The sequence below is a fragment of the Lissotriton vulgaris genome, chromosome 7 (genome assembly GCF_964263255.1).
Source record: "Lissotriton vulgaris chromosome 7, aLisVul1.2, whole genome shotgun sequence".
NCBI lineage: Eukaryota > Metazoa > Chordata > Amphibia > Caudata > Salamandridae > Lissotriton > Lissotriton vulgaris.
In genome coordinates this window covers 701730975-701753264 of record NC_141695.1, presented here as the reverse complement: position 1 = coordinate 701753264, position 22290 = coordinate 701730975, and the positions used below count along the sequence as shown (strand labels likewise).

The window sequence follows — 22290 nt, the reverse complement described above, 5'->3', positions numbered from 1 at the left end:
CCAGAATGACATCACAGACTTCAGGAGGAAGATCGAAAGGTGTCAACTGTCGCCTGCCAGGTGTTGAACCACCAAGGTAATGCCTTGATGTTCCAGCCATGTCCAGAGGCGCAGAGCCTCCCGACATAGAATCCCGGACCCCACCTGCACTGTTTGTTGCAATACCACATGGCGGTGGTGTTGTCCTTGAACACCTGCACTACGCTTCCCCGGACAGAGGGAAGGAATGCCTTCAGTGCAAGTCGGATCGCCCGCAGCTCTTAAAGGTTGATATGGAGCCGGGACTCCGCCGGCGACCAAAGGCCTCTGATCACCGCCTCTCCCAAGTGGCTACCCCATCCCAAGAGGGACGCATCCGTCACCACTGTGTGCTCAGGTTGGGGAAGGGAGAGGAATCTGCCACTGACCCAATCCTGATTCGTGACCCACCACTGCAACTGTTGAGCAGTGCCCTCCGAGATCTGGACATGATCGGACAGGTTACCCTGATGCTGCGCCCACTGGAACGTCAGGTCCCACTGTAGAGCCCGCATATTCCATCTGGCATGTGTCACCAGCAGGATGCAGGAGGTCATCAGGCCGGGAGCTGTAGGGCCATCCTGACAAACCCAGGATAGAGGCCGAAAGATAAGAATCAAATCCTGAATATCACAGACTCGCTGCTCGGGAGAATAAACCCGAAACAGCCTCGAATCCAGGACCGCTCCGATGAAGGGGAGCTTCTAAGAGGGACTCAGGTGCGACTTTGGCACGTTGATGGAGAATCCCAGCGACTGCAGGAGGTCGGCCCTAGTCTGAAGGTGGCCGACGAGTGCTTGGGGCGAGCCCGCCTTCAACAACCAGTCGTCAAGGTAGGGGAAGCCTGACACCCCCGATCTGCGCAGGTGAGGCGCGACCACCGTCATCACCTTCGTGAACACCCGAGGGGCGCTCGTAAGGCCGAAGCGGAGCACCGCAAACTGAAAATGCTCCTGGCCTACCGTGAACTGCAGGTAACACTGGTGGGCTGGCAGGACGGGGATGTGAAAATAAGCGTCCTGCAAGTCCAAAGCTACCATCCAGTCTCCAGGGTCTAGGGCAGCCAGGACCTGAGCCAGAGTCAGCATCTTGAACTTCTCCTTCCGGTTGCCTTCTTGGGGACCAGAAAGTAGTGGAAATAACAAACACCCGGGAACGCACACGATGGCCCCCTTGGCCAAGAGGGCTGTGACTTCCTGTTGGATAAGAACCAAATGATTCCCCAACATGCGGTGGCACTGAGGCGGCAAGGCTGGAGGTGAGGACTAAAAGGGAAGGGAATAACCCTTGCAGATTATCTGCAGCACCCACTTGTCCGATGTAATTTCACGCCAGTGGTGTAGGTGGTGGTGGACCCTGCTCCCTGAACCGAGGATTAGGAAGGCTTGGAGGTGGAAACAGCGGGGGTCGAGGTGGACTGACCCGCACGCTGGTTCCCAGACCCGCCCCTGCGGAAGCCACGGCCGCGCTGAGGCTGGTTGCGCACAGAATTGTTGGAGGAGCATGCCTGGGTGCCTCTGCCCTGGCCATGAAAGGAACGAAACCCAGGAGTGGCAGGGTTCTTCGTAGAATGACCCAAGGACTTGGCCGTGGCCCGTGAGTCCTTAAATAGCTCCAGTGCACTGTCGGCCTCATCGCCAAAGAGGCGGGAGCCATCAAAAGGCATGTCCATGAGCGAGCCCTGGACATCTGGAGAGAACCAAGTCGAACGCAACCAGGTGTGCCAGGTGTGGCGCCGCAACGCCACAGTCGTGGAAATTGCCCTGCCTAACGAATCAGCCGTGTCCAAACCACACCTGATGGCAAACTTAGTCGCATCCTTACCCTCAGCAATTGCTTGGGAAGGGATAGCCTGGACCTCCTCAGAACACTGAGGCAAGACCTGAGAAAAGGAATCCCACACTGCGTGGGAGTACCAGCCCAACAAGCAGGCGGTGTTAACCGACCCCAGCCCTAAGCTGGCTGAGGAGAACAACCTCTTACCAAATTGTTTCAGCCTTTTAGCCTCCTTTTCCGGCGGAGCTGTGGGAAAGGCACTCTGCAACGTCGAGGCCTAAATGATCAGGCTCTCAGGTGTAGGGAGTGTGGTCAGGAAGGCGGGATCACCAGGTGCCGGGCAGGGACGCCCGGCGACATTCTAATCCACTGGTGCCCCTGTGGCCGGCCGCAACCAAGTGCTCAAGAGGACTTCGGTAAGGGCCTCATTGAAGGGAAGCAGCAGCTCCGACGAAATAGACGCTGTCTGGAGCACCTCTGTAAGGAGGTTGGTTTTGAGGGTCACCGTAGGGAGGTCGAGATTGAGAGCCTCCGCAGTCCGCCGGAGCACCATGGTGTAGGAAGCACCCTCCTCCATAGTAGGTGGAGGAGAGGCAAACCCCGGGTCAGAAGAGACATCGAGTTCGCCTGTGTCTTCCAGGTCGTCCACCTAATCTTGCTCGGAATCACATTGACGGGCAAGTGGGTCCTCGGACCCGTCCCAGTCATCATCCACCTCTGGCATAGAAGGAGTCGGTCGCGGCGGCAGAGCCGGAGTCGGGACGAACGGCGTCGGGAACGGCGCCGCCTCTCAATTTGGATCCCAGGCCGGAACAAAGTGGTCCAGGAACTGGGGAAGGGGTGGGATAAAAGTCACCCAGTGCGGCGCCGGAGATGGAGCGGAGGGCGGTGCCGGGCCGGAACCGGCAGCGCTGCACCTCGTGGCGTCGGGCTGGAGCCAGCGGCGTAGGATCCTGTGGCTCTGGAGCAGTGGTGGAGCTGCCGGGCAAGCAGGATCTGGACACGGGACCGCGAAGCCCGAAGGCGCACCGGAGGGAGCCCAGGGCCAAAAAAGGCGGTCCATGGCAGTAAGAAATTCTTGCATTTGTTTGTGAGTCGCCGACGGACCCGGATATGGAGGGTAGGCCGAGGCACTCCCAGGCTTCAGGGGAGCCGCAGGGGTGGAGCCCCTGTCCCCCTCGTCCGCCTCCGAGGAGCGACGGGGGGGAACATCAGAGAGCGAAAAAGCTTCTTCGACTTCTTTTTATGGCATAGCTTACCGGAATCCGAAGGCGAAGACTAGGAACCCGAGGAGCGACGGCTCCGGTCCCGCGAGCGGTCGCAGAAACGACGCCTGGATCCAGAGCGGCGGAGTGACGAATGCCGAACCTCCAGCAATTTCCGACGACGCTCCCGCAAGGCTTTCGGGGCAATAGCTTGACAGCCCTGGCAGGCCCGGAAGTCTTGATCTGTCTCCAGGCAGTAGAGGCACACATTGTGGGGGTCCGCCACCGACATATTACGGCGGCACGTTCCACAAGACTTAAAGACGGGCATCCCTGCGTGCACCAGGAGAAAAAGGAGGGAGACAAAAAGTCTCAAACGAGTAGTCAAAAAGTGACTAAGGCACGTGCTCAATCCGGATCTGCGCTTGCTGGTGCGGAAAAAGAAGGAACTGACATTAGCGCGCATGGGTGGCGCCTAAGTACTCTCTGTGACATCATCTCGGCGCTTACCACGCCAGTGACGGATGCGGAGCCGCAGGACGCCATGTACTGAAGCGCAGGGGTACTGCTAAGCAAAACTTTCCGGATCCAGTCTGACACCTGCATGTTATTTCGGGGATTGGCACCAGTCTTCTATCTTCTATCTGTGCTGGTGGGTTCAGTATCCCTGTCGGTTTGATGGGAATCAGTGTGGACCTTGGGTCAGTGTGAAAGTCTGTACTGGAGTAGGTATCAGATCAGACTCTGGTCCCAAGGGGCCAGGCATTGCTGAGGATGATCTCACAGTGGCAATTCAAGTGAAAAGCCCGAAGACACATTAGAGGGACTCGACTCAGAATTGCACCAAATATTTGCAGCGTGGACTCCTCGGAGGCTGCTTTATCCTGAGGGGTCAATGACAGCCCATAGATGTCAGGGTGTGACGCTGATTAGTTCTGGAACCAGGGATTTTGAAGGGGTGCAATGCTCATCATGATGACCTTGCAAAATCTATTTAGAGCTAGAGTGGCAGTGTGGTATTGAGTCCTGTAAATGTAAATGTAAATGTGTTTCTTTTTATATAGCGCGCTTTAACCCAGGGGCCTCAAGGCGCTTGCTTAGGGAACCCGTCCTGGTATTCCCCTGTGAGATCCCCGGCCGGGTATCCACAAGGTGAAAGCCAGGCATCCCGCCGCGAGGGGCCGTAGTGGAGATTAAGCAAGCTATTGCCCAGAGTCGCAGAGTGTGACCCCGTGAGTCGAGTAGGCACCAGAGCGGGAATTGTCGACTCCGTGGAATTTTTGAGCCCGAGACCCGCCGAGGCGGGGAATCGAACCCTGGTCCACGGCCGATCTCAGCTTCTGGGTCTGCCGCCTCTAACCACTGAGCCACGCTTCTCCACTTCTTCTCCTGTGTCCTCTTTTGTGTTTGAATTTGGACTTTGACTTACTCAAAGACTTTGAGGAGGAAATGGATTGTTCAAAGGAACTGCCTTGTGACCAAGACCAGGCCGGCTTTGAGCGGGAGCAAGACCTGTGCTTTGACCACAACCTCTTCTTGTGCTTACTGATGTAGAGCTTTACCTTCCGGTCCATGATCGCCATCAGGTGCATGAGGGGACACTTGTCACACGACTTAAAGAGTTGTGATTGGATCACAGGTGTGAGAAGGTGGCCTGATATGCAGTGCTCACTATTCTAGTGAACACTATGTATCAGTCCAGCAACCCTTATTGATGATTGGTTGTAAGTCAACCTTATAGACCAGCTATCCTAGTAGCGTGGATATGAGCAGTCTAAGGCTAAAGACTCGAGAGGGCGAACTAAGCCAGCTGTTATACCACACATATACCCCTTGAATACCAAGTGAAAGGACACCACACAAGTGTTATGAAAATAAACAAGATATTTATTAAGAATCACAACAGCCCTGTACTCTTTATGAGGACAGGGTACTAAGCACAAAACAAAACTCTTACGAAAATACTTAAGTTAGCACAGTATATACAAATGCCCGAGGGGCACGGAAAACCATATACTCTGAAAGTGGAATGCGAAATTACTAGCAGGTAAGTACAGTACTAATAGGCTTTGGAATCGCTAGGTCTTGACTATAGAATCTTCAGATTACTTCTAGGAGGCCTAGGGGACTCGGGTGCAGAGTGTGCACTCTCACGCGGGATGCGGGACAAAGTCTATGGTAGCTAGATTTCACAGAGTTAGTGTTCTCGGGTGAACCCGACCTGGTAGGAGGAAAACGAAAGTGGATTCTGACCCTTGGATAGTGAGGCTATGCTGGGGCACCGAAATGCCGAAGTTACCTAGCCCAGGGGCTGCAGCTGCATAGGTCTCAAAAGACGTCGGGAATCCTCGTAGACGGACCAGGAGCCTGGAAGAAAGATGCTGGCAGGCGACCAGTGAAGAGAGTTCGAAGTGATCCAAGCCTGGATCTTGAAGAGAGATGACACCTGAAAGCAGAGGGGACCAAGTTCGAGACTACTAGCCAGTAGTCAGGTGGCACCAGGAGGGCACCGGATGGTAGTCACCTCGACTAGGTGAGTGGGTGACGCTGTGCTCTGCAGATCTCACGGACCAGGAGGCGTTGTCGGCGACCAGGATGGAGGAGCGAGCTGTCCCACGATGGATGAAGCTGTCGGCGTCGCTGGACCCAGGATTGGGCAACAAAGCCTTGGCAAATTCAAGCCCACGCGGTGGACTCAAAATGGCGTCTGGAGTGGACCAGGAGGGTCCGGGGTGCTTCTCTGTTGCAAGGAAGCAAGGGCCAGTCTGGAGCAACCAGACCAGCAGCAGTGATGTCGTCGGGCGACGTCCAGAAGGCCACAAGCCAGCCGGCTAGTAGCCACACAGCGCGGTGAGCAGCAAAAAGCAGAAGGGCCCCACGCAGATCGTGGAGATGCTGGAGGGCTGATCTTCGGTGCTGGAGCTGCTCAGGGTTGGGGCTTCTCGGACCCCAAAGCACTCACCAGTGGAATACTCGGTGGGCTTGTTGCAAAGAAGTCATGCAGTCTTGGCGATCGTCGGTCCCTCGAGGTCTCGTCGCACTCACAGTTCTCAGCTTGGCTGTAGAGGTGAGTAGAGGTCAGAGGTGCCAGGGAAGCCGGGTCTCGTCGAGCTGTGTCGTCGGATTCCTGAGGAAGGACTTGCAGCAGACCGCAGTGTTCTTAGGATGGTGCCCGCTTGATGCAGGGTGACTACTCCTTAGCCACAAGGGAGAATCTTGAAGAAGGAAATCTTGATGTCTTTCGTAGAAAGTCGTGTCTTGATTCCAAAGATGATCTAATTTGAACAGGGGGCCCGCTCCTATCTTTATACTAAGAAAAGGGGCTGACCCGGTGACTAGGTCCTGCCTATGGGTGGGACTAGGAGGGGGGTGGTTACACCCCTCTCCCATGCCGGACTTCCCCCAGGCCAGGGGCTGGTGTGCCCCTGGAACTGGTTCTGACAGGCCTATGCGTAGTGAGCACCGGGGTGCCACTCAGCAGTCACCTTCCTGTAAAGCCCTGCCTACCCAGGATACACAAAACCCTGTCTGGGACGGTGCTAGCACCGCCCTTGACAGGAAACCCTTTGTCCAGGCTCCCCTCGCTGGAAGGACTCCCAGCTGCAGGGGGTCAGACTCGTGTCTGTGGTGGCAGCATCCATTTTGTGGAGCTGAGGCTTCGTTTAACTTTAACCGGGGTTCACAGTTACATCCATGTCGTGTCCCTCTAGAAGGGTGAAATGCTAACCCTGTCGCCAGAATTGGCGAGGGGTTAGTATTCCAATTCGTATGACACCTTACTCGACATGTTTTGATAAAGCAATACCAAAGATAGCATTTAACCGCGAGGATTATAATGCACTTAAGAGTATATGGTATGCGATATCATGGAACAGCTATTAGGACTTGGTTCCGCAAGCTGCAGACAGGCTCAGCTCATGCCAGAGCACCATCTCACACGATTCCAAGCACTCTGCCTTCAGGATTGTTAAGGCCTGCCATAGGAGTGACTGATGGGAATCTGTGTGTCCATTTTTAGGGTTAGATATAGGTATACTATATCTACAGCAAAGGGTGATTACACGACTTTGCCCCAGCTGTCATGCAGCCAGTTGTGTCAAATTTAGGAGGCCAGCCAGGGGTGGCATAATACATGCTTCAGCCCCTGGTAGGCCCTGGGTACACCTATGCCCTGAGTTACAGGGTCTGATAAGGTGACCCAGTACCAATTGGTAAATGCACCTAGGGTACATGTGGTAATTTAGAGAGAGAACAGCCAGGCTGTGGGTCTGATTGGCAGGCCCACAGCCAGAGAAAGTCGTAAACCAGTGAAACAAAAGCAAAAAATCTGGGTGATCATAGGATTGCAGACCCTACTCTCCTACAACAGGCACCAAAGACAACTCGTGCAGTTCCTTGACAAAATCTGCTTCCTTCTGTCCAAGTACAGTTTGAAGCCTATAGTCTTGGCAATCCCAACACACTCTCAAATAATTTAGGACATCATCAGAGATCAACAAACGTTAGGAGCTGTGGATCTGCACTGGAAAGTATTAAAGAAAGAAACTGATGCCACAGTGCAGGAGTGGCACTTTTGTGCAGCTTTCCTTTTGGGGTTGTACAGAGCCAACATGAAGCTGCACACCACCAGCAGATAGCGTGCAGCACTGCTGTTGAAGTTCTCCAGTTATAGTCTGAGGTTTGGGGTATTTAAAAGTTGAGGATACTGCATTTAAAGTGTCCAGCACAAAAGTGAAATTCATTGTGGTTGCCAGTTATCTCTCAACTCTACAAACTTGAAGGGCAAATAAAATCTGCTTTACCAAAAATTATTAAATACAAGTTGCTGCACAGTTTGTGGCTTGACAGGAACCTGTGAGTAAATTAATTTTACTCCTAATGTAAAATGGACTCTGGCAAAACTCCTGTTTTTGAAATGTCCCTCTTTACTTTCTCTTGATACTTTCTGGCACTTTGGCTCCTCAGTTACTACTTCCTGTTTCTTCACTGCAATCATCTAAAACAGTGTCCCAGAGGCCTGGATTCTCTTCCCATCTTGCATCTGTTTCCTTAGCTTGCAAACCTTAACCTTCTTGCAACCACTTAGTTTATCATTAGCAATTCATGGCCAAAGCATCTACATCTAAACACAGCTCCTTCATACTTGTACTTAACAAGCAAACATTCCTCCTCTTTCTAGGTTATTCAACCAATCAGTTATTTATAAAGCCCAGCAAATCACCCGTGTGGGGCTCAAGGCGATGGAGTTAATAGCTGCTGTGTGGCGTTTTTTTTCATTCAAACAGCCAGGTCTTGAGTTCTTTCCTGACTTGCGAGAGAGATGGGGCAGTGCCGAGGTGCAGGGGAAGGTTGTTCCAAGCTTTGGCTGCCATGTGCGATAAAGAGCGTCCTTGGATGTTGGTTCAGGGGCTCCGAGGGGTGTCTGCAAGGAAGAGCGAGGCAGATCAGATCATAGGTGTCTTGTTGGTTGGTAGAAGGTCGTGGGTTTGTGGATGTACGCTAGTCCGTTGTTCAGGGTAATGCACATATGGGTCAGCATCTTGAACTACCGAACATTGCACTCTCCTTGGTCCAAGGAGAGTGTCTCCTTGATGCACTCAATGTAATGTTTGGTTCACTATCATACTTCAGTAATGTGGGTCTTAAATCGGCAAGTGTGCAGTGCTTGTGAAGAGGTGTAACCGACTCGAGAGATTTTCACAGATCACTCTTGTGCTCAAATGTTGTGGTTCATAGACCGGCCATTGCGCGGTGCTTGTGGAGAGGTGTCACCACAAGTTCTTGCCGATTTAAGACCCACATTACTGAAGTAGGAGAGTGAATTGTGAAAGTCACTGTACATCCCTGAAGAAGGGCATCTGTGCCCAAAATGCATTGGGCATTAAGAAGTGTTTGGTTTATTATTTAAGTTATTATGAAGAAATAATAACAGAACTGGTGAACATTGAGAATACAACTCAGATGTCAAGAATAAAATGACCGCTGGCCACCATGCGTCGTTATTGTTGTTCACAAAGATGAGGACTTCAGACTTGTCTGAGTTGCGTTTAAGACAGCTGTCCTTATTCCAGTTGGCTACTTTCAACATACATCTGTGGAAGTTGGCTCTGGTGGTAGAGGGGTCTTCTGACTGCGAGAGGATGAACTGGGTGTCATCAGCATAGGAGATGATGTTGAGTCACTATTTGTTCAGTGTTGCTCTTTCACAAAGCTCCCGATAAACTTTCTTTTCTTAATTAATTAACTCTAATATTTTTCTCCTTAAGAAAGCATATGAAATCAACTAAATGAATAAAGACTAGCATCGATGCCCTTCATTTTAACAACTTGCGCTTCTTACTAACCCTCTCCAATTACATGTTATTTAGATATTTCATTTATTATGATATGTTCAGTTTTCCTGAAAATCACACCTACAGTACTGTTGAAAAAAAAATGCTGTATAAAATCAAACTAATATAAAAAATGTTGTGGATAAAACTCAAAGTGATTAACTTTTAGGCATGTTTATCAGAGATTAATCTGTAAAATTCAGCAATGCACATGCATAAAGACCAAGACCGTTTACAAGTACCTTGAACATCCTCCTTCTGTCTCATCTTCGGGATTATTGCCAAGTTTCCAATTCGGCCTAGGCATGCCCATTGGTTGCTGGGAAAGATGCTGCATATGAGGAGGGTGATGGTGTGGAAATGCTATGTTACCCTGACTCAGAAAGGCATTATGCTCATTCCATTGTTGTAACCTTGCTTGCTGCTGCTGCCTTAATGTTTCCAAAGCCACATTTTCATGTATGCGATCTGTAAAACATTGTTAAAGTGTCAAATAATGCAATGCTATGATTTTTCAGTAAGTCTGTTTCAGATGAGGAATCAAACTGTTCTAGCAAGAGAAACTCAAACTACAAACACCAGGGAGAAATTTAGATTTATGTAATTGACATTCTTGATTGGCAGCAATTTCTTTTATGTTATGACACATTTGCGTTAACCTTTATGAGCATTTGCTGGAAAGTGAATGTGAAATTACCTATCAAGTCATGTTACTGCCAAAGATGGGGCCAGAGAAAAGGAAGTGATTCATCAAGTCCACTACAACCCATCAAAACATCTTGTGTCCTAAAAGAAGCACCATTTTCTTAAAACTAATGGGTGGTTGTCACATTTAAAAGTTATGGGATAATATATTTAAATACAATTAAATATGCCACAGGAGGTTTTTCAAGCCACAAATTACAAGACGAAAGGTTGCGATTATAATTGTATATCCTTAGCTTGGCAACAAATTATTGGTTATAATGTAAGCTGATTACAAAGAGAACCATTGACCCGTAATTTGGAACTGATGTGATGACATTTTTTATAGTTTTTAAAAACGTGTAGTTATTAAAATTTAAGATGAAAAGTTAACAGATAACATTTAAGTTTTCATACACAGATTTTTTTAATCGGCCAGGTACAGTTTGAAGCTATTGACTGCCTTTCTATTACCTATGCTATCACCTATTTACCTGAGGTAATACATTACAGGAACCTTCAAAGGTGGTCAAAATCTGTCCGCAGTCATCCAGATCATAAAGTATGAGTTACTTACCTTCGGTAACGATGTATCTGGTAGAGACGATTTTAGCCGAAGGTTCCTTCACGTAGAATTATCCTCAGGCGTGAGACTGGATCTGGAAACTTTTTTGCCACAGCATCCCTGCGCGCCAGGGGGCGGGCGACATCACGCAAGTCCGCCCAGACGTCGTCAGCGCATGTGACGTCACAAGGTCACATAAAACCAGCCCCGGCTCGCCTATGTCAGTTTGCTTCAGAGAACTTTTCCGCACCACAATGCGGAATCACCAGGTAAAAAACAGTAGAAGCATTGGAACAGTGTGCGAAGAGCAGGAAAATTGGAAAGAAGCGGTGACTAACCACACCACACAGAATAGTGGCAAAACCGTAGTACCCAAAGACAGGAAATAAGAAAAAGCAAGCAGAGCCATGCGCAGCCACCCTGTCAGCACATAGACAGCCTCCCACTCCCGTGCCCCAGAGGCAAGGAACATGCGTAAAGTCATGGTACACGTAGTAAACCTACCACCCCATCCTGAGAAAGGGGACCAGTCCCAAGACAGACAGGGACAACAATCCTCCAAGCCACCCCGACAACCAACAGAAGGGACAAGGCAAGGCATGGCCAGATGACCTTTAATCAGGGGGGAATAGCACTGGAAGGAAGGAAGGGGAGGGAAGGACAGGGACAGAAAGCAATCTCCTCCAAGCCTGGAGTAGCCAGAGTAGCAGGGCACCGGAACACCAGATCCCATGCTCCAAGAACCAGGGAGGAATAAACCGCCCCCAGATGGAGCGACCAGTCAAGAACAATAAAAACACTCACAGGAGACAGCCTCCCACCTGGAGGCGAGTACCGAAGACCAACCCAAGGGTCCTTGCAGAAAAGGGGAGGAAGGGCGGGCCATGAAGGAATCTGTGGCTAGAATCGTCTCCACCCGATATATCGCTACTGAAGGTAAGTAACGCGTACAACTGATAGAGACTACTAGCCGCAGATTCCTTCACGTAGAATAGATACCCTAACAATGCCCCCTGGGAAGGAGGGTCTGCGAAAGGACCCCACCAGCCAATAGAGAACAGAGGGTCTCAGGGGACCAGCTCCGTGGACCGGGAAGAACCTCGTCCCTGCTAGGCAAGGGGAACCCCCACAAGCAGAACCCTACTGACCCCAAGGGGATGTAGGAGGGAAAAGAAGACTGAAGAGGCTCATATACTCACAGCAAAGGAACCAAAGGCAAGGGCAAAGAGGCTGAAGCATCCCACTCCCCCACAAGGCAGTACAACTTCCGCCCAAGACCATAATAGGAAAACGGAAGAAGAAGCCTAGAGGGCCCAAGGAAACTAGGGAAAAGAAGGCGGACCCACTCCAGATGGAGAGCAGCCTGCTAGCCAGAACAGCGCAGGTAGTCAAGCCGCCAGAAGCAGGAAGAAGAACAACAGCCCGAGGCCACAGGAAGGCCGAGTAGGCAGCGCCTGGCAACGGAGAACACAGAAGCTTCCTAGACTTCAGGACAGGAGCAGGGAAAGGAGGAGATGCCCGAGCACACCATTACGAGTGGTCGCGCACACGACCTCAAGGAGGAAAATCAACCTACACAACCGCCATGGAGAACAGGCACCTGAAGGCGACCAGAACACTCCAGAAGAGCACAAGCCATATGACCTAGGGTACAATAAGCCCCAAACATGGGAATCCTCTCCAGAAGAACTTTCGCGGTAGAGGAACAAACAAAACAGCCAAAGGGAAAAAAACACCGCACTAAAGACTTGACAAGTAGGCCAATCAAGCAGAAGGCCTAATCTCAGGGCATAGTGGAATGGAATGGAATGGAAATTGCACTTATATAGCGCGTAACTACCCGGAGGCCTCGCAGCGCATAGTCAGCGCAACAATTCCAACACATAATCAACAAAAGGGCCGTCTAGCAGCCAACAATGCCAAAGTCCCAAGAAGGACGCAATGGCCAGAAAACGCACTCCACAGTCAGAACAAACGGCATAAGAAGGCCCAGAGTCAACCCGACTCAGGAATCACTGAGGAGGGGACTGAGAAGGAGGATGATAAGACAGAGGAGGAGGAGAAGTCCTGCCAGGAGCATCTGGATGGCGGCCGGGGCATGGAACAACATACTGCCATCAAACAAAAGATCAATGAGCCGCTCCAGAATATTCTCTGGGAATACTCTATCCCGAAGCCAAGCATGGCGACGGAGAGCGATCGAGGGAGCCATGGTCCGGCCTAACACCTCGGAAATATCCAGGGCGGAGTGGAAAATAAACGCCACCAGCTCCCAGCCATCCAGTGCATGATGCCGTAAGTCCACCTGAGCACCTGACGCTGCAAATCCCAGAGACTCAGCTGAGTCCCACAAACAGGAGGAGGCCCGAGACAGCACACACAAGGTGTTCAGAGCCCGCAGGGCAGCGCTGGTCGAGGTGAACATATTGAGGCCCCAAGAGTCCAGCCAGCGGGCCTTTCGGGACGGCAGAGTCAGCAGTGGCGGCAGGGAGGGAAAAGCAGTCCGCAAAGGAGCACTGGAGGCAGAAGGGTGGAGGGAAAGGCAGGCCGGGTCACGCGGCGCCGGGAGATGCCGGTGCAGAAGATGCTGAGGCACCGGATCCCCTGAGGCAGGACACCTCCAAGCCCGCATCAAGGAAGAAAGAAGTGAACCTTCAAAGGAAAGCAAGATTTCCCTCCTACCTGAGCCCTGGTGGAGGACCTCCAGTATATGGTCCGCCGAAAGTGAGCCAACGGGTCACCCATAAACAGGATGCCCACAGCTGTGGACACCAAGTAAGTGAAGGCCGCACCCGCCTCCGTAGGGCCCAGCGGTGGGGAAAGCAGCTCCTCCGTGGGCGACGACTGCAAACTAAGCCGGCCGTCCCCGAGGCCAAGCGGGGGGGGCAAGGGCCAGACCTGGAAGTCAGAAGGAGCCGACGAATGAGGGACCTGCCGCTGTTCCCACGAACACCTCTGCCTCAGGAAGGTTGGAGAGCTGCACTTCGACGCAGGTGAAAAAGACACCACACAGCGACGCGTCTCCGGGGAGGATGACATTGAAATACAGGCTGCCTCCGGATAAGAAGGAGCATCGGAAGAAGAATCCACAGCACGTCCCCTGTGCGGAGCCATAGAGTCTGCCGCCTGAGGCGGAGTGCCAGCACCCTCTGGCGTTGCCAGACCAGGTTCCTCCCAGGCGCCCCGCACCGGGGACCGGAGTGGAGACCGGAGATGGGCTGGAGCCGGACCGGCCCCGGGACGGCGCCGACCCGACCTCCACAGAGGTAGCCATACGCGAGGGGGAACGAGATGGCCATGGGGAGTGACACGAAGCCCTCAGCTAATAGCGGCCCAGAATGAGGAGTAGATCACTCAGCAACCCATGAGGCGGGACCAGGGACGATTCCACCTCTGACTCGCCCCCCGTCGAGGCAGCCGCCTGCGGTGGAGGACGCGAGGGGCCTGGAGAGGGGCGAGGGGTCCTCATCCCGCCTCGACCCGGAGCGGGGCGAGGAGGGTTCACCAACACCTGTGGCTCTGCACGGTCCAGCTGCTGCTGGCGCCGTAGCGGCGTCACCTCGACCTTAGACAGTACCACCCTGTCAAGGGACCGAGAGGGGCTCGGGGATGCGACCCAAGCCCCGGCGACCTCCCGCGACACCACAGGGACTCCTGCAGGAGTTTGCGGCGAGGCAGAGACGCCGTGGCCTGAAGGAGGTGCCCCTGCATAGCTGCACCCCAACAGAGCCACACCTTCCAAGCCTGGATCCGAACCAGTCGGCGCCAGGGACGGAGCCGCCAGCACTGCCGCGGAGGGCCCTGCGCAAGAAGGGGGAAGGTGGGGGAGACGCCAGCGAGGCCTGCAAAGACGTCGCATATGTCTCCATTTGGACTCTCAACGCCCCAACACAGGGAACGGTGGAAAAGATGACACGCTGGGCCGCATCACCTGCAGAGAGGTCACGTCCCCGGTAGGCTGGAACCCAGCCCCCGGGGACCAACTGCAATACTTAACCACCGGGGACCGACGCTCACGTGACATAGGAGAAGGGCGAGGACGACGAACACGGCCGAACCTGAAGCCTTCCACCGAAGCAGTCCAAGGGGAGGACGTCGACCTGGAGAGACGCACCGAAAGAAGCTTCACGTGGTGCTTCGGCTTCAACTGTTAACAGGCCTCGCAGTCTGTAGTGCGGTGATCCTCCCCCAAACACCACATACAAATGAGGTGCGGGTCTGTCGCCAACATAAGAAAACCACAAAAAGTACAAGTTTCGAAGCCCGAAGGCATTCACACACTGTTCCACCAAAATAATGGAGAACAAAAGGGGCCCGAAACAGGCCTGTAGCAAGGACTGGATCCGCGTTGCACGTAGAAAAGGAAAAAAAGGATGTAGGGGCACAGGGGCGGGTCTTATGTGACCTCGCTGACGTCAGATGCGCGGACGTCTGGGCGGAGTCACCTGTGTTGCCCCGCCCACCGGCGCGCAGGGATGCTGTGGCAAAAAAGTTTCCGGATCCAGTCTCATGCCTGGGGATAATTCTACGTGAAGGAATCTGCGGCTAGTAGTCTCTATCCAGATCCATTTTATCATCCGTGCGTACAATAAACATTCTTCTGTCATAGTGAATTCAATAACATCTGTGCACCACCACTTCTCCAACACACAGCTGTTTCTCTCTCACAAGGGCATTCAGATGTTCTACAGACAAGGAAATAATCAACACAATTTTCAGTTAAAACCTGTACCCAATCAATGCCCAACGTCAATCATTATGGAGTGATGTGCTCATGTAAACGTATCCCCCATCTGTAATGCAACTTCCAGAGCAAGCTTTGGAGTTTCCTTTCCAATAAAAATAAAAATAAAAAAATAAACATCAGAAAAACCAGAGTGAATGGTATCTGTTGATCTTGGCCCTTTTTCGCTGAAATTCCCTAACTGTTTTACCTTCCCCTGGACCTTTTTTCTGACATGGTGTTGCCAACTTAGATGCTTTAGGTACTTTGCCACTGCTGATCAATGTCAAAGTGCAAGTGCTCCCTTTGTAAACTGTAATGGGAATTGGTTGTCCATGATTAGTATGTTTGCCTTACTAGTAAGGTCCCTAGTAAAGTGCACTATGTGTGCCAGGGCTGGTACTGCAAATGCTACTAGTGGGCCTGCAGCAATAATTGTGCTACCCACACAAGTAGCCCTAAAGAGAGAACTCAGGCCTGCCAATGCAGTGCCTGCGTGCAGTTTGTTAAACTGTCTTCTTGTCCTGACGAGTGCACCCACTTGCCAGACCTTACCCTTCCCTTTTTATGCACATCAGACACTCCTATGGTAGGTCCAGGGTACCCCCTGGGTAGGGTTCAGTGTATGTGAAAGGTAGGACATGTACTGAGGTGTGTACCATGCCCTGACAGTGAAAAACTGGCAAATTCGTTTTTCACTGTTGCAAGGCCATCTTGCCCATAGGACAGAAAGGGGAGGCTGTTAATATGCTTCCAGCCTATCTTCCCATAGGCTTAAGATGGAGAGGTGAAGTTTAGTATGCCTAAACTCACAATTTAATAATACATCTTTTTGTGAAGGTGGTTTTTGAATTGTGCGTTTAGAAATCATTTTTTTATGCATTCCGAATTGAATTATTTTTGCATTACGAGCTGCCTGATTGTAGCAATATGACTTGCATTATTTTTGCTTTACAAACTGCCTGATTTTTGCATTACAAACTGCCTGATTGTTGCATTACGAATTGCATTATTTTTGCATTACGAACTGCCTGATTGTTGCACTACGAATTACATTATTTTGGCATTACGAACTGCCTGATTGTTGCTTTACGAACTGCATACCATTGCATTAGGACTGCACTGGATCATCGAGAATTGCTCATTAATACTGCAAGAACCTACAAGGGATGCTGGCCTAATAACCAGCAAGGTAAAATATTACAATACGCATATGTTGGATTTTTATCGTGTGGTCTCATCGTATATCTTCTTTTATAAACCTACAATTGTTTTACATGAAACTCGTGTGGAGTCCATTTGTGGTGTATCACTAGGTTACTATGAGCGTTGCTGCAAATACTTTACACATTTGACTTGGAGATAAGCCTGGCTGCTCGTGCCAAGCTACATAGATGGTGAGCAGGGGCTATCTGAGAAGGTGTCCTTCCTTTCCCTGATTTAGAACCAATGGTCCCTATTTGGACTAAGGTACCTACCTCAGCCAACTAGAGACCCCAGTTCTAACAGTATCTATCATGTCAGGGAACAATCAATGATGATTTTAATTGTCCTCTTCTACATGTCTAACAGGGCTGACAGCTATAGACAATGCAATAGAGACAGTAAGTCATAAAGTTGTGGGAGATCCGAGAAGCAATACGACTCAACCCCACAATACAGCCTGGCCATGTGAAACAACCCAGGCTACAGTAAGACCATGGCGTAAGTAAGACCATCCTCAGCACTCCCCCAGCAAACTATTCAATAATGAAGCTTCTCCTTTTCAAACTTAAACAATAGATGAATCTACAGTAGCATCAGTGCAAAATGTACGAGTTACTTACCTTCTGCAACGATGTATCTGGTAGAGACATTGTCTAGTCGCAGATTCCTTAACTTAGAATTATCTCCAGGCGTTAGACTGGATCCAGAATTTTTTTTGCAGCACCTCTGTGCGCCGGCGCCACATGACCCCGCCATGACGTAGTCCACGGACGTGACGCCAGCGAGGACATATAAGTTCCTTCCGGTGCGCTGACGTCAGTTTTCTTCAGAGAAAATTTTGGGCGGCACAACGCGGAGTCACCAACAAAAACTGTGAAAGTATGGGAACAGTGTGCGAAGGATGAAAAATCTGTGAAATAAAGAAGGCGGATGGTGCAAAACGCCATCGTAAAAGATAGTATCAGCCACTGTCTGTATATAAGCAAAAAGCAAAAGTGGAACAAAGCTGTGAGAAAGAACCCTGCACAGCGAGGCCTTCCCAAAGTGCGAGCAACAAGGAAAGAATATCTCAACAGACAAAAATAGACTTATTACCATGTAGAACTGTCCCGTCCAACAAGGACGGAGCACAGAAAGAACAACAATGCACTACAAGAAGGTATGAAAAGACTGGCACGTCCCCTAAGTAATGGAAGTCAGAAACCGACCTTAACAGATCGCCAAAGAAAACGACTATAGAGGAGACAAGAGCCCCGAGTCAAAAGAGAAGGCGGGAGGGAGGGAAGGCAGCAGGGTGAGCACCCTTGAAAGAAAACCAATAACAACTGAAAGGAGGTAAGAGGAGAAGCCCATCTAGCAAGGTCCTTGCAGAACGGGGAGGATGGGTGGGCGATAAGGAATCTGCAGCTAGACAACGTCTCTACCCGATACATCATTACCGAAGGTAAGTAACTCGATTATTTGCTAGAGACATCTAGCCACAGATTTCTTAACTTAAAATAGATACCTCAGCCATACCCCAAGGGGGTGTGTGGGTCTGGGACAGAACAGAAAGTGCAAGAGGCACTGAGCCGGCAACAGAGTGACGGACCATGGGAAAGGCTGTGGCAGAACAGCCAGACAGTACCCTAATTAGCTCGGAAGAGCAAATGATAACAGGAAACAAGGCATTATAAAATAAAATGCCAGAATGGCGCGACATCATACCAGTAAAAGTATGATATGTATAAATGGCACCAACCATATCCCAGAACAAAAAAGAGAGAGAGAGAGTCCAGAACGAAGGAGGAAGAAGGACCACTCTCAGCTTTATTGTGCACTATGTGGGCACTAACCAAGGTTGAGGAAAACATGAAGAGATGTAACTAGAACCTACCAGGCTAGCCCCGTAAGGGAGGCCGGAGAGGACATACCTAAGAACCGAAGGGCAAGAGACAGGTACTGAGCAACATGTTCGAAGAACAGGTGGGAACAAGAAACACGCCAAGTGCACACCGAGCCACCCAAGAAGGTGACAGGGGCCAACAGTATCAACCTGAAGCGAAGCACGCTTGTGCGGCCACAACTGAAACATGCACAAAGATGACAGCCACAAAGATGACAGCCACAAAGATGACAGCCACAGAGATAACAGGGTGGCGTAGCTAAAATGAGCATTAAACTGCCCAACCAGGCAGCTTAAAGGCCAAGATGAGAACTAACTCACAAGATACAGAGATGCAGGGTACAGAACCTGGAACGAACTGCATCAAAGGAGCTGTCCAGCAGGCACAGCAGATATAGTGTAGGGCGATATCTAATAAAAAGGACACCCCCGAAGGGAGTGGCAGCAGAGGCACCAAGGTACCAATAGGAGCTGTGAAGAGGAACACGTATAAACATTGAAAAGAAACTCAAAGTTCCAGTCCACATTCTCCGACTGTGAGGGAAAATTACCCTCTTAGCCAAAGAGAGAGAGAGAGATATCGTTCAGTATCTGCATAACAAGAAAGGAGCAGTAAGAGCTGGGGTACCACCTCAGGGAGTGGGACGCAAAAGGAACCCCTATTACCGAAGATGCAACAAAGTGCCCTTAAGCATACTGAAAATAGACACTGCCGCGTAGAACAAGGGCAAGCCTGAGTACAGCATTGAAAAACTCCTTGAAGCACAGACACATAGGACCAGACCTCGCAGTAGCAAAGAGGGGTGGAGATGTAGAAAAAAGGGTATCCATGGTCGACTCATTATATATATATATATATATATATATATATATATATATATATATATATATATATATATATATATATATAAAGTCAAAGTTGTGAGCTAACAGCTCACCGTGCCTTTCCCAGCCACTCCATGGCGGCGGTCCGTGATGAGGCAGGCAGCCTCAATCAAATACACCACAGCAGTCTATAAATCCAACAAGACAGCAATCACGGACACGAAATTGGCTGCAACAAACCTCCGTTTACTTCACTCTGGTCTTTTGGTATATATATATCTGGTATATATCTGGTATATATATATATATATATATATATATTTGGTCTTTTGATATATATATATCCAACAAAAGAGTTTTCCCTTTGAAGAAGATGCACACAAAAGGTCAATCTTCACGCTTTAATTTTGGCAGTTATTGCGTGGATGGCAGAACAGACACCAAAGTAAAGCCCCTGCTTCCCTGCAAAGGAGAAGCACCCCGGACCCTCTTGGTCCGCACCAGACTCCTTTTCCACTCACCGCGTGGGTTGCCTTTGCCAAGGCCTGTTGACACCGAATCCGGAACCAACACCGCCGACAGCGAGAGCCTGCGTGGGACAGCTCGTGCCTCCATCCTGGTCATCCAAGACACCTCCTGGTCCACGTGGATGCAGAGTCAAGCGTCCACTCTTCACCTGATCGCGACGACAGCATCTGTTTCCTTCCTGGTTCCACTCCGGTCACTGTCTAGTGACTTTGAACATTGTCCCCTCTGCTTTCAGATCTCCATCTTCCTCGATCCACCCTTGGATCGCACCGGAAATCTTCCGCCTGCAGCATCTTTCTTCAAGGCTACATAGACTTCGATGCGGAAACCCGACACACTTTCACACCTATGCACCCGCAGCCCATGGGTGAGGTAACAAGAGCATTTCGGTGCTCAAGGGTAGATTGACTCTCCTAGTGTCCAGGTATCTTGTCGTTTTAGTCTCAACCAGTCGGGACTGTCTTTTACTTACCTTTTCGTAACTTGTAGTGTCCATTGACTTTGTCCCGCATCTCGTGTGTGAGTTCACACTCTGCACACGCGTCCCGTGGGCCCCCTGCTCCTTACCTAAGGGCACCATTGTAATTTGTGCAACTTAACGTATTTTTCTTAAGAGACTTGTCATGTGCTTAGCCCTCTGATCTCATAAAGAGTTCAGAGGTGTTTGTTAGTAATAAATATCTTGTTTATTTTCATAACTACCTGCGTGGTGTCCTTCCATTTAGTATTCAAGGGGTTATATGTGGTAAAACAGCTGGCTTCACATGCCAAAAGAGTTTAGCCTAAGACTGCTTTGTCCATGCTACCATTAGGATAGCTGGTCTATAAGGTTGACTTACAACCAATCACCATAAGGGTTGTTTGGACTGATACAAGGTGATCACTAGAACTAGTGAGCATCATATATCAGGCCAACTTCTCACAGATGGGATGAGAATCCGTTGCCGACATCAGGTGTCCACAAGACAAGCACGTGTTAAAGCCCGAAGGCATTCACACACTGTTCCTACACACACGCAATAGCGAAAGAGAAAATGCCTAAACAGGCTCGAAGCACGATCCGGATCCGCGTTGCACGGGGAAAAGGAAAAAACGGACGTAGGCACGCTGGGGTGGGACTTATGTGACCTCGCTGACGTCACGTACGCGGACAACGCCTGGGCGGAGTCGCGTGATGCAGTCTCCTCGGCGCTCAGGGATGCTGGGCAAATTTTTTTGCAGATCCAGTCTCACGCCTGGGGATAATTCTACGTGAAGGAATCTGCGGCTAGTAGTCTCTATTAGATAGCCATGATTTGCTCGCGGAGAAAAGACAAATAATCCTCCATCAGCCAGGTGTGAGATGGAGCTAAGGGGAGAGAGGAGGATTTGAAGAGAGTAGTCCCTCTTAATAATTGGTAACACCCATCTGACCAATGGTATGGACTGCCAGCAGTGGAGATGATAACTGATTCTGCCACCAACTGGACACTCATGATCTTGCATGGCAAGATTAGGAGGGCCGAGAGGCAGTGGCTGCATAGGAGGATCGTGGTTGTGGCACACCTTTGGCTACCTGACTCCTGGGGGTCGGTATGAATGGCGTCCTCACCGCCCCAAAGTAGTCAAAGAGAAATCCCTGGGTGAACACTAAAGTAGGTGCGTGTTATGTTACTGTGTGGGTTCCAACCGATCATACAAACATTCCTTATAGGGACATTAAGAGGAAAATTCATGTAAAAATAAAACATTAGATAAGGAGTTCCACACTAAAAGTGAACGTTCACAATCTCTTTAATATTTTATAAAAATAAAACCTCTTGTCACAGAGAAATAAATTAAAAATCCAAAGAACACCTCTTTGAATAAGTACAGTAACATTTCAATAAACAATTAATAACAGTTCATTACACATAAAAAAGAACATAATATCACAATCATCGGAATTATATAGCAAAGGAGAAAAAATTATTAATCAATACAGTACACAAAAAACAATTGGATCCTTTTCGCAAACCCCCTATCACTGTGGCCTTTATATTTTCCGCCACTACTAATATAGATCCACTGGTCTTTTCTTTAATGCTGGTGGTACAGTAGACAGTATCTATAATGTATGAGTATCTGCTACCTCCTTGACCTTGTTGGGATTCTAGCAACAAATGCGTCGACGCGTTTTGGTGTTATAGTACTTGATGTTGTAACACCTTCATCAGCACATGCCGTCTCTTTGGGGTCACCGGCTTCTAAACTTATATTAAAGAATTTCCTTTAAATCTTGTAAGATTCCCCTGGGAACACAGCCGTCAGGAAGCCTTCTATAGACGATCACTGTAAATTATTGTTGTACCTCCGGGGTGAAGGACCTTCTCAGTGTAGAAGAGTCTTTCTCCTGTGATATGATCAGGTAGGCTAGGATCCCCTTTCTTTGTCGGTTTTTTTTGGTCAACAATTGGTAAATACCTTTATGTAATTTAAAACGCTCTCATGAACGGGCATATATCAATTTTTCTTAGCGTTGGAACTGGATATGTTCTGCTCGTGAAATTGTCAGCGCTTCTGCC

The 22290-nt window shown here is 49.9% G+C and overlaps 1 protein-coding gene across 2 annotated transcripts in view; it reads right to left on the bottom strand.

Moving 5' to 3' along the window:
• The window catches only part of HELZ (helicase with zinc finger), a 1742088-nt gene that overhangs the window by 210764 nt on the left and 1509034 nt on the right, over positions 1-22290 (bottom strand). For both annotated transcript variants that reach the window (XM_086930935.1, XM_086930936.1), the window contains exon 29: positions 9574-9799. In XM_086930935.1, the coding sequence (XP_086787061.1) occupies positions 9574-9799 (226 nt within the window). The remainder of the gene's footprint in view (positions 1-9573; positions 9800-22290) is intronic.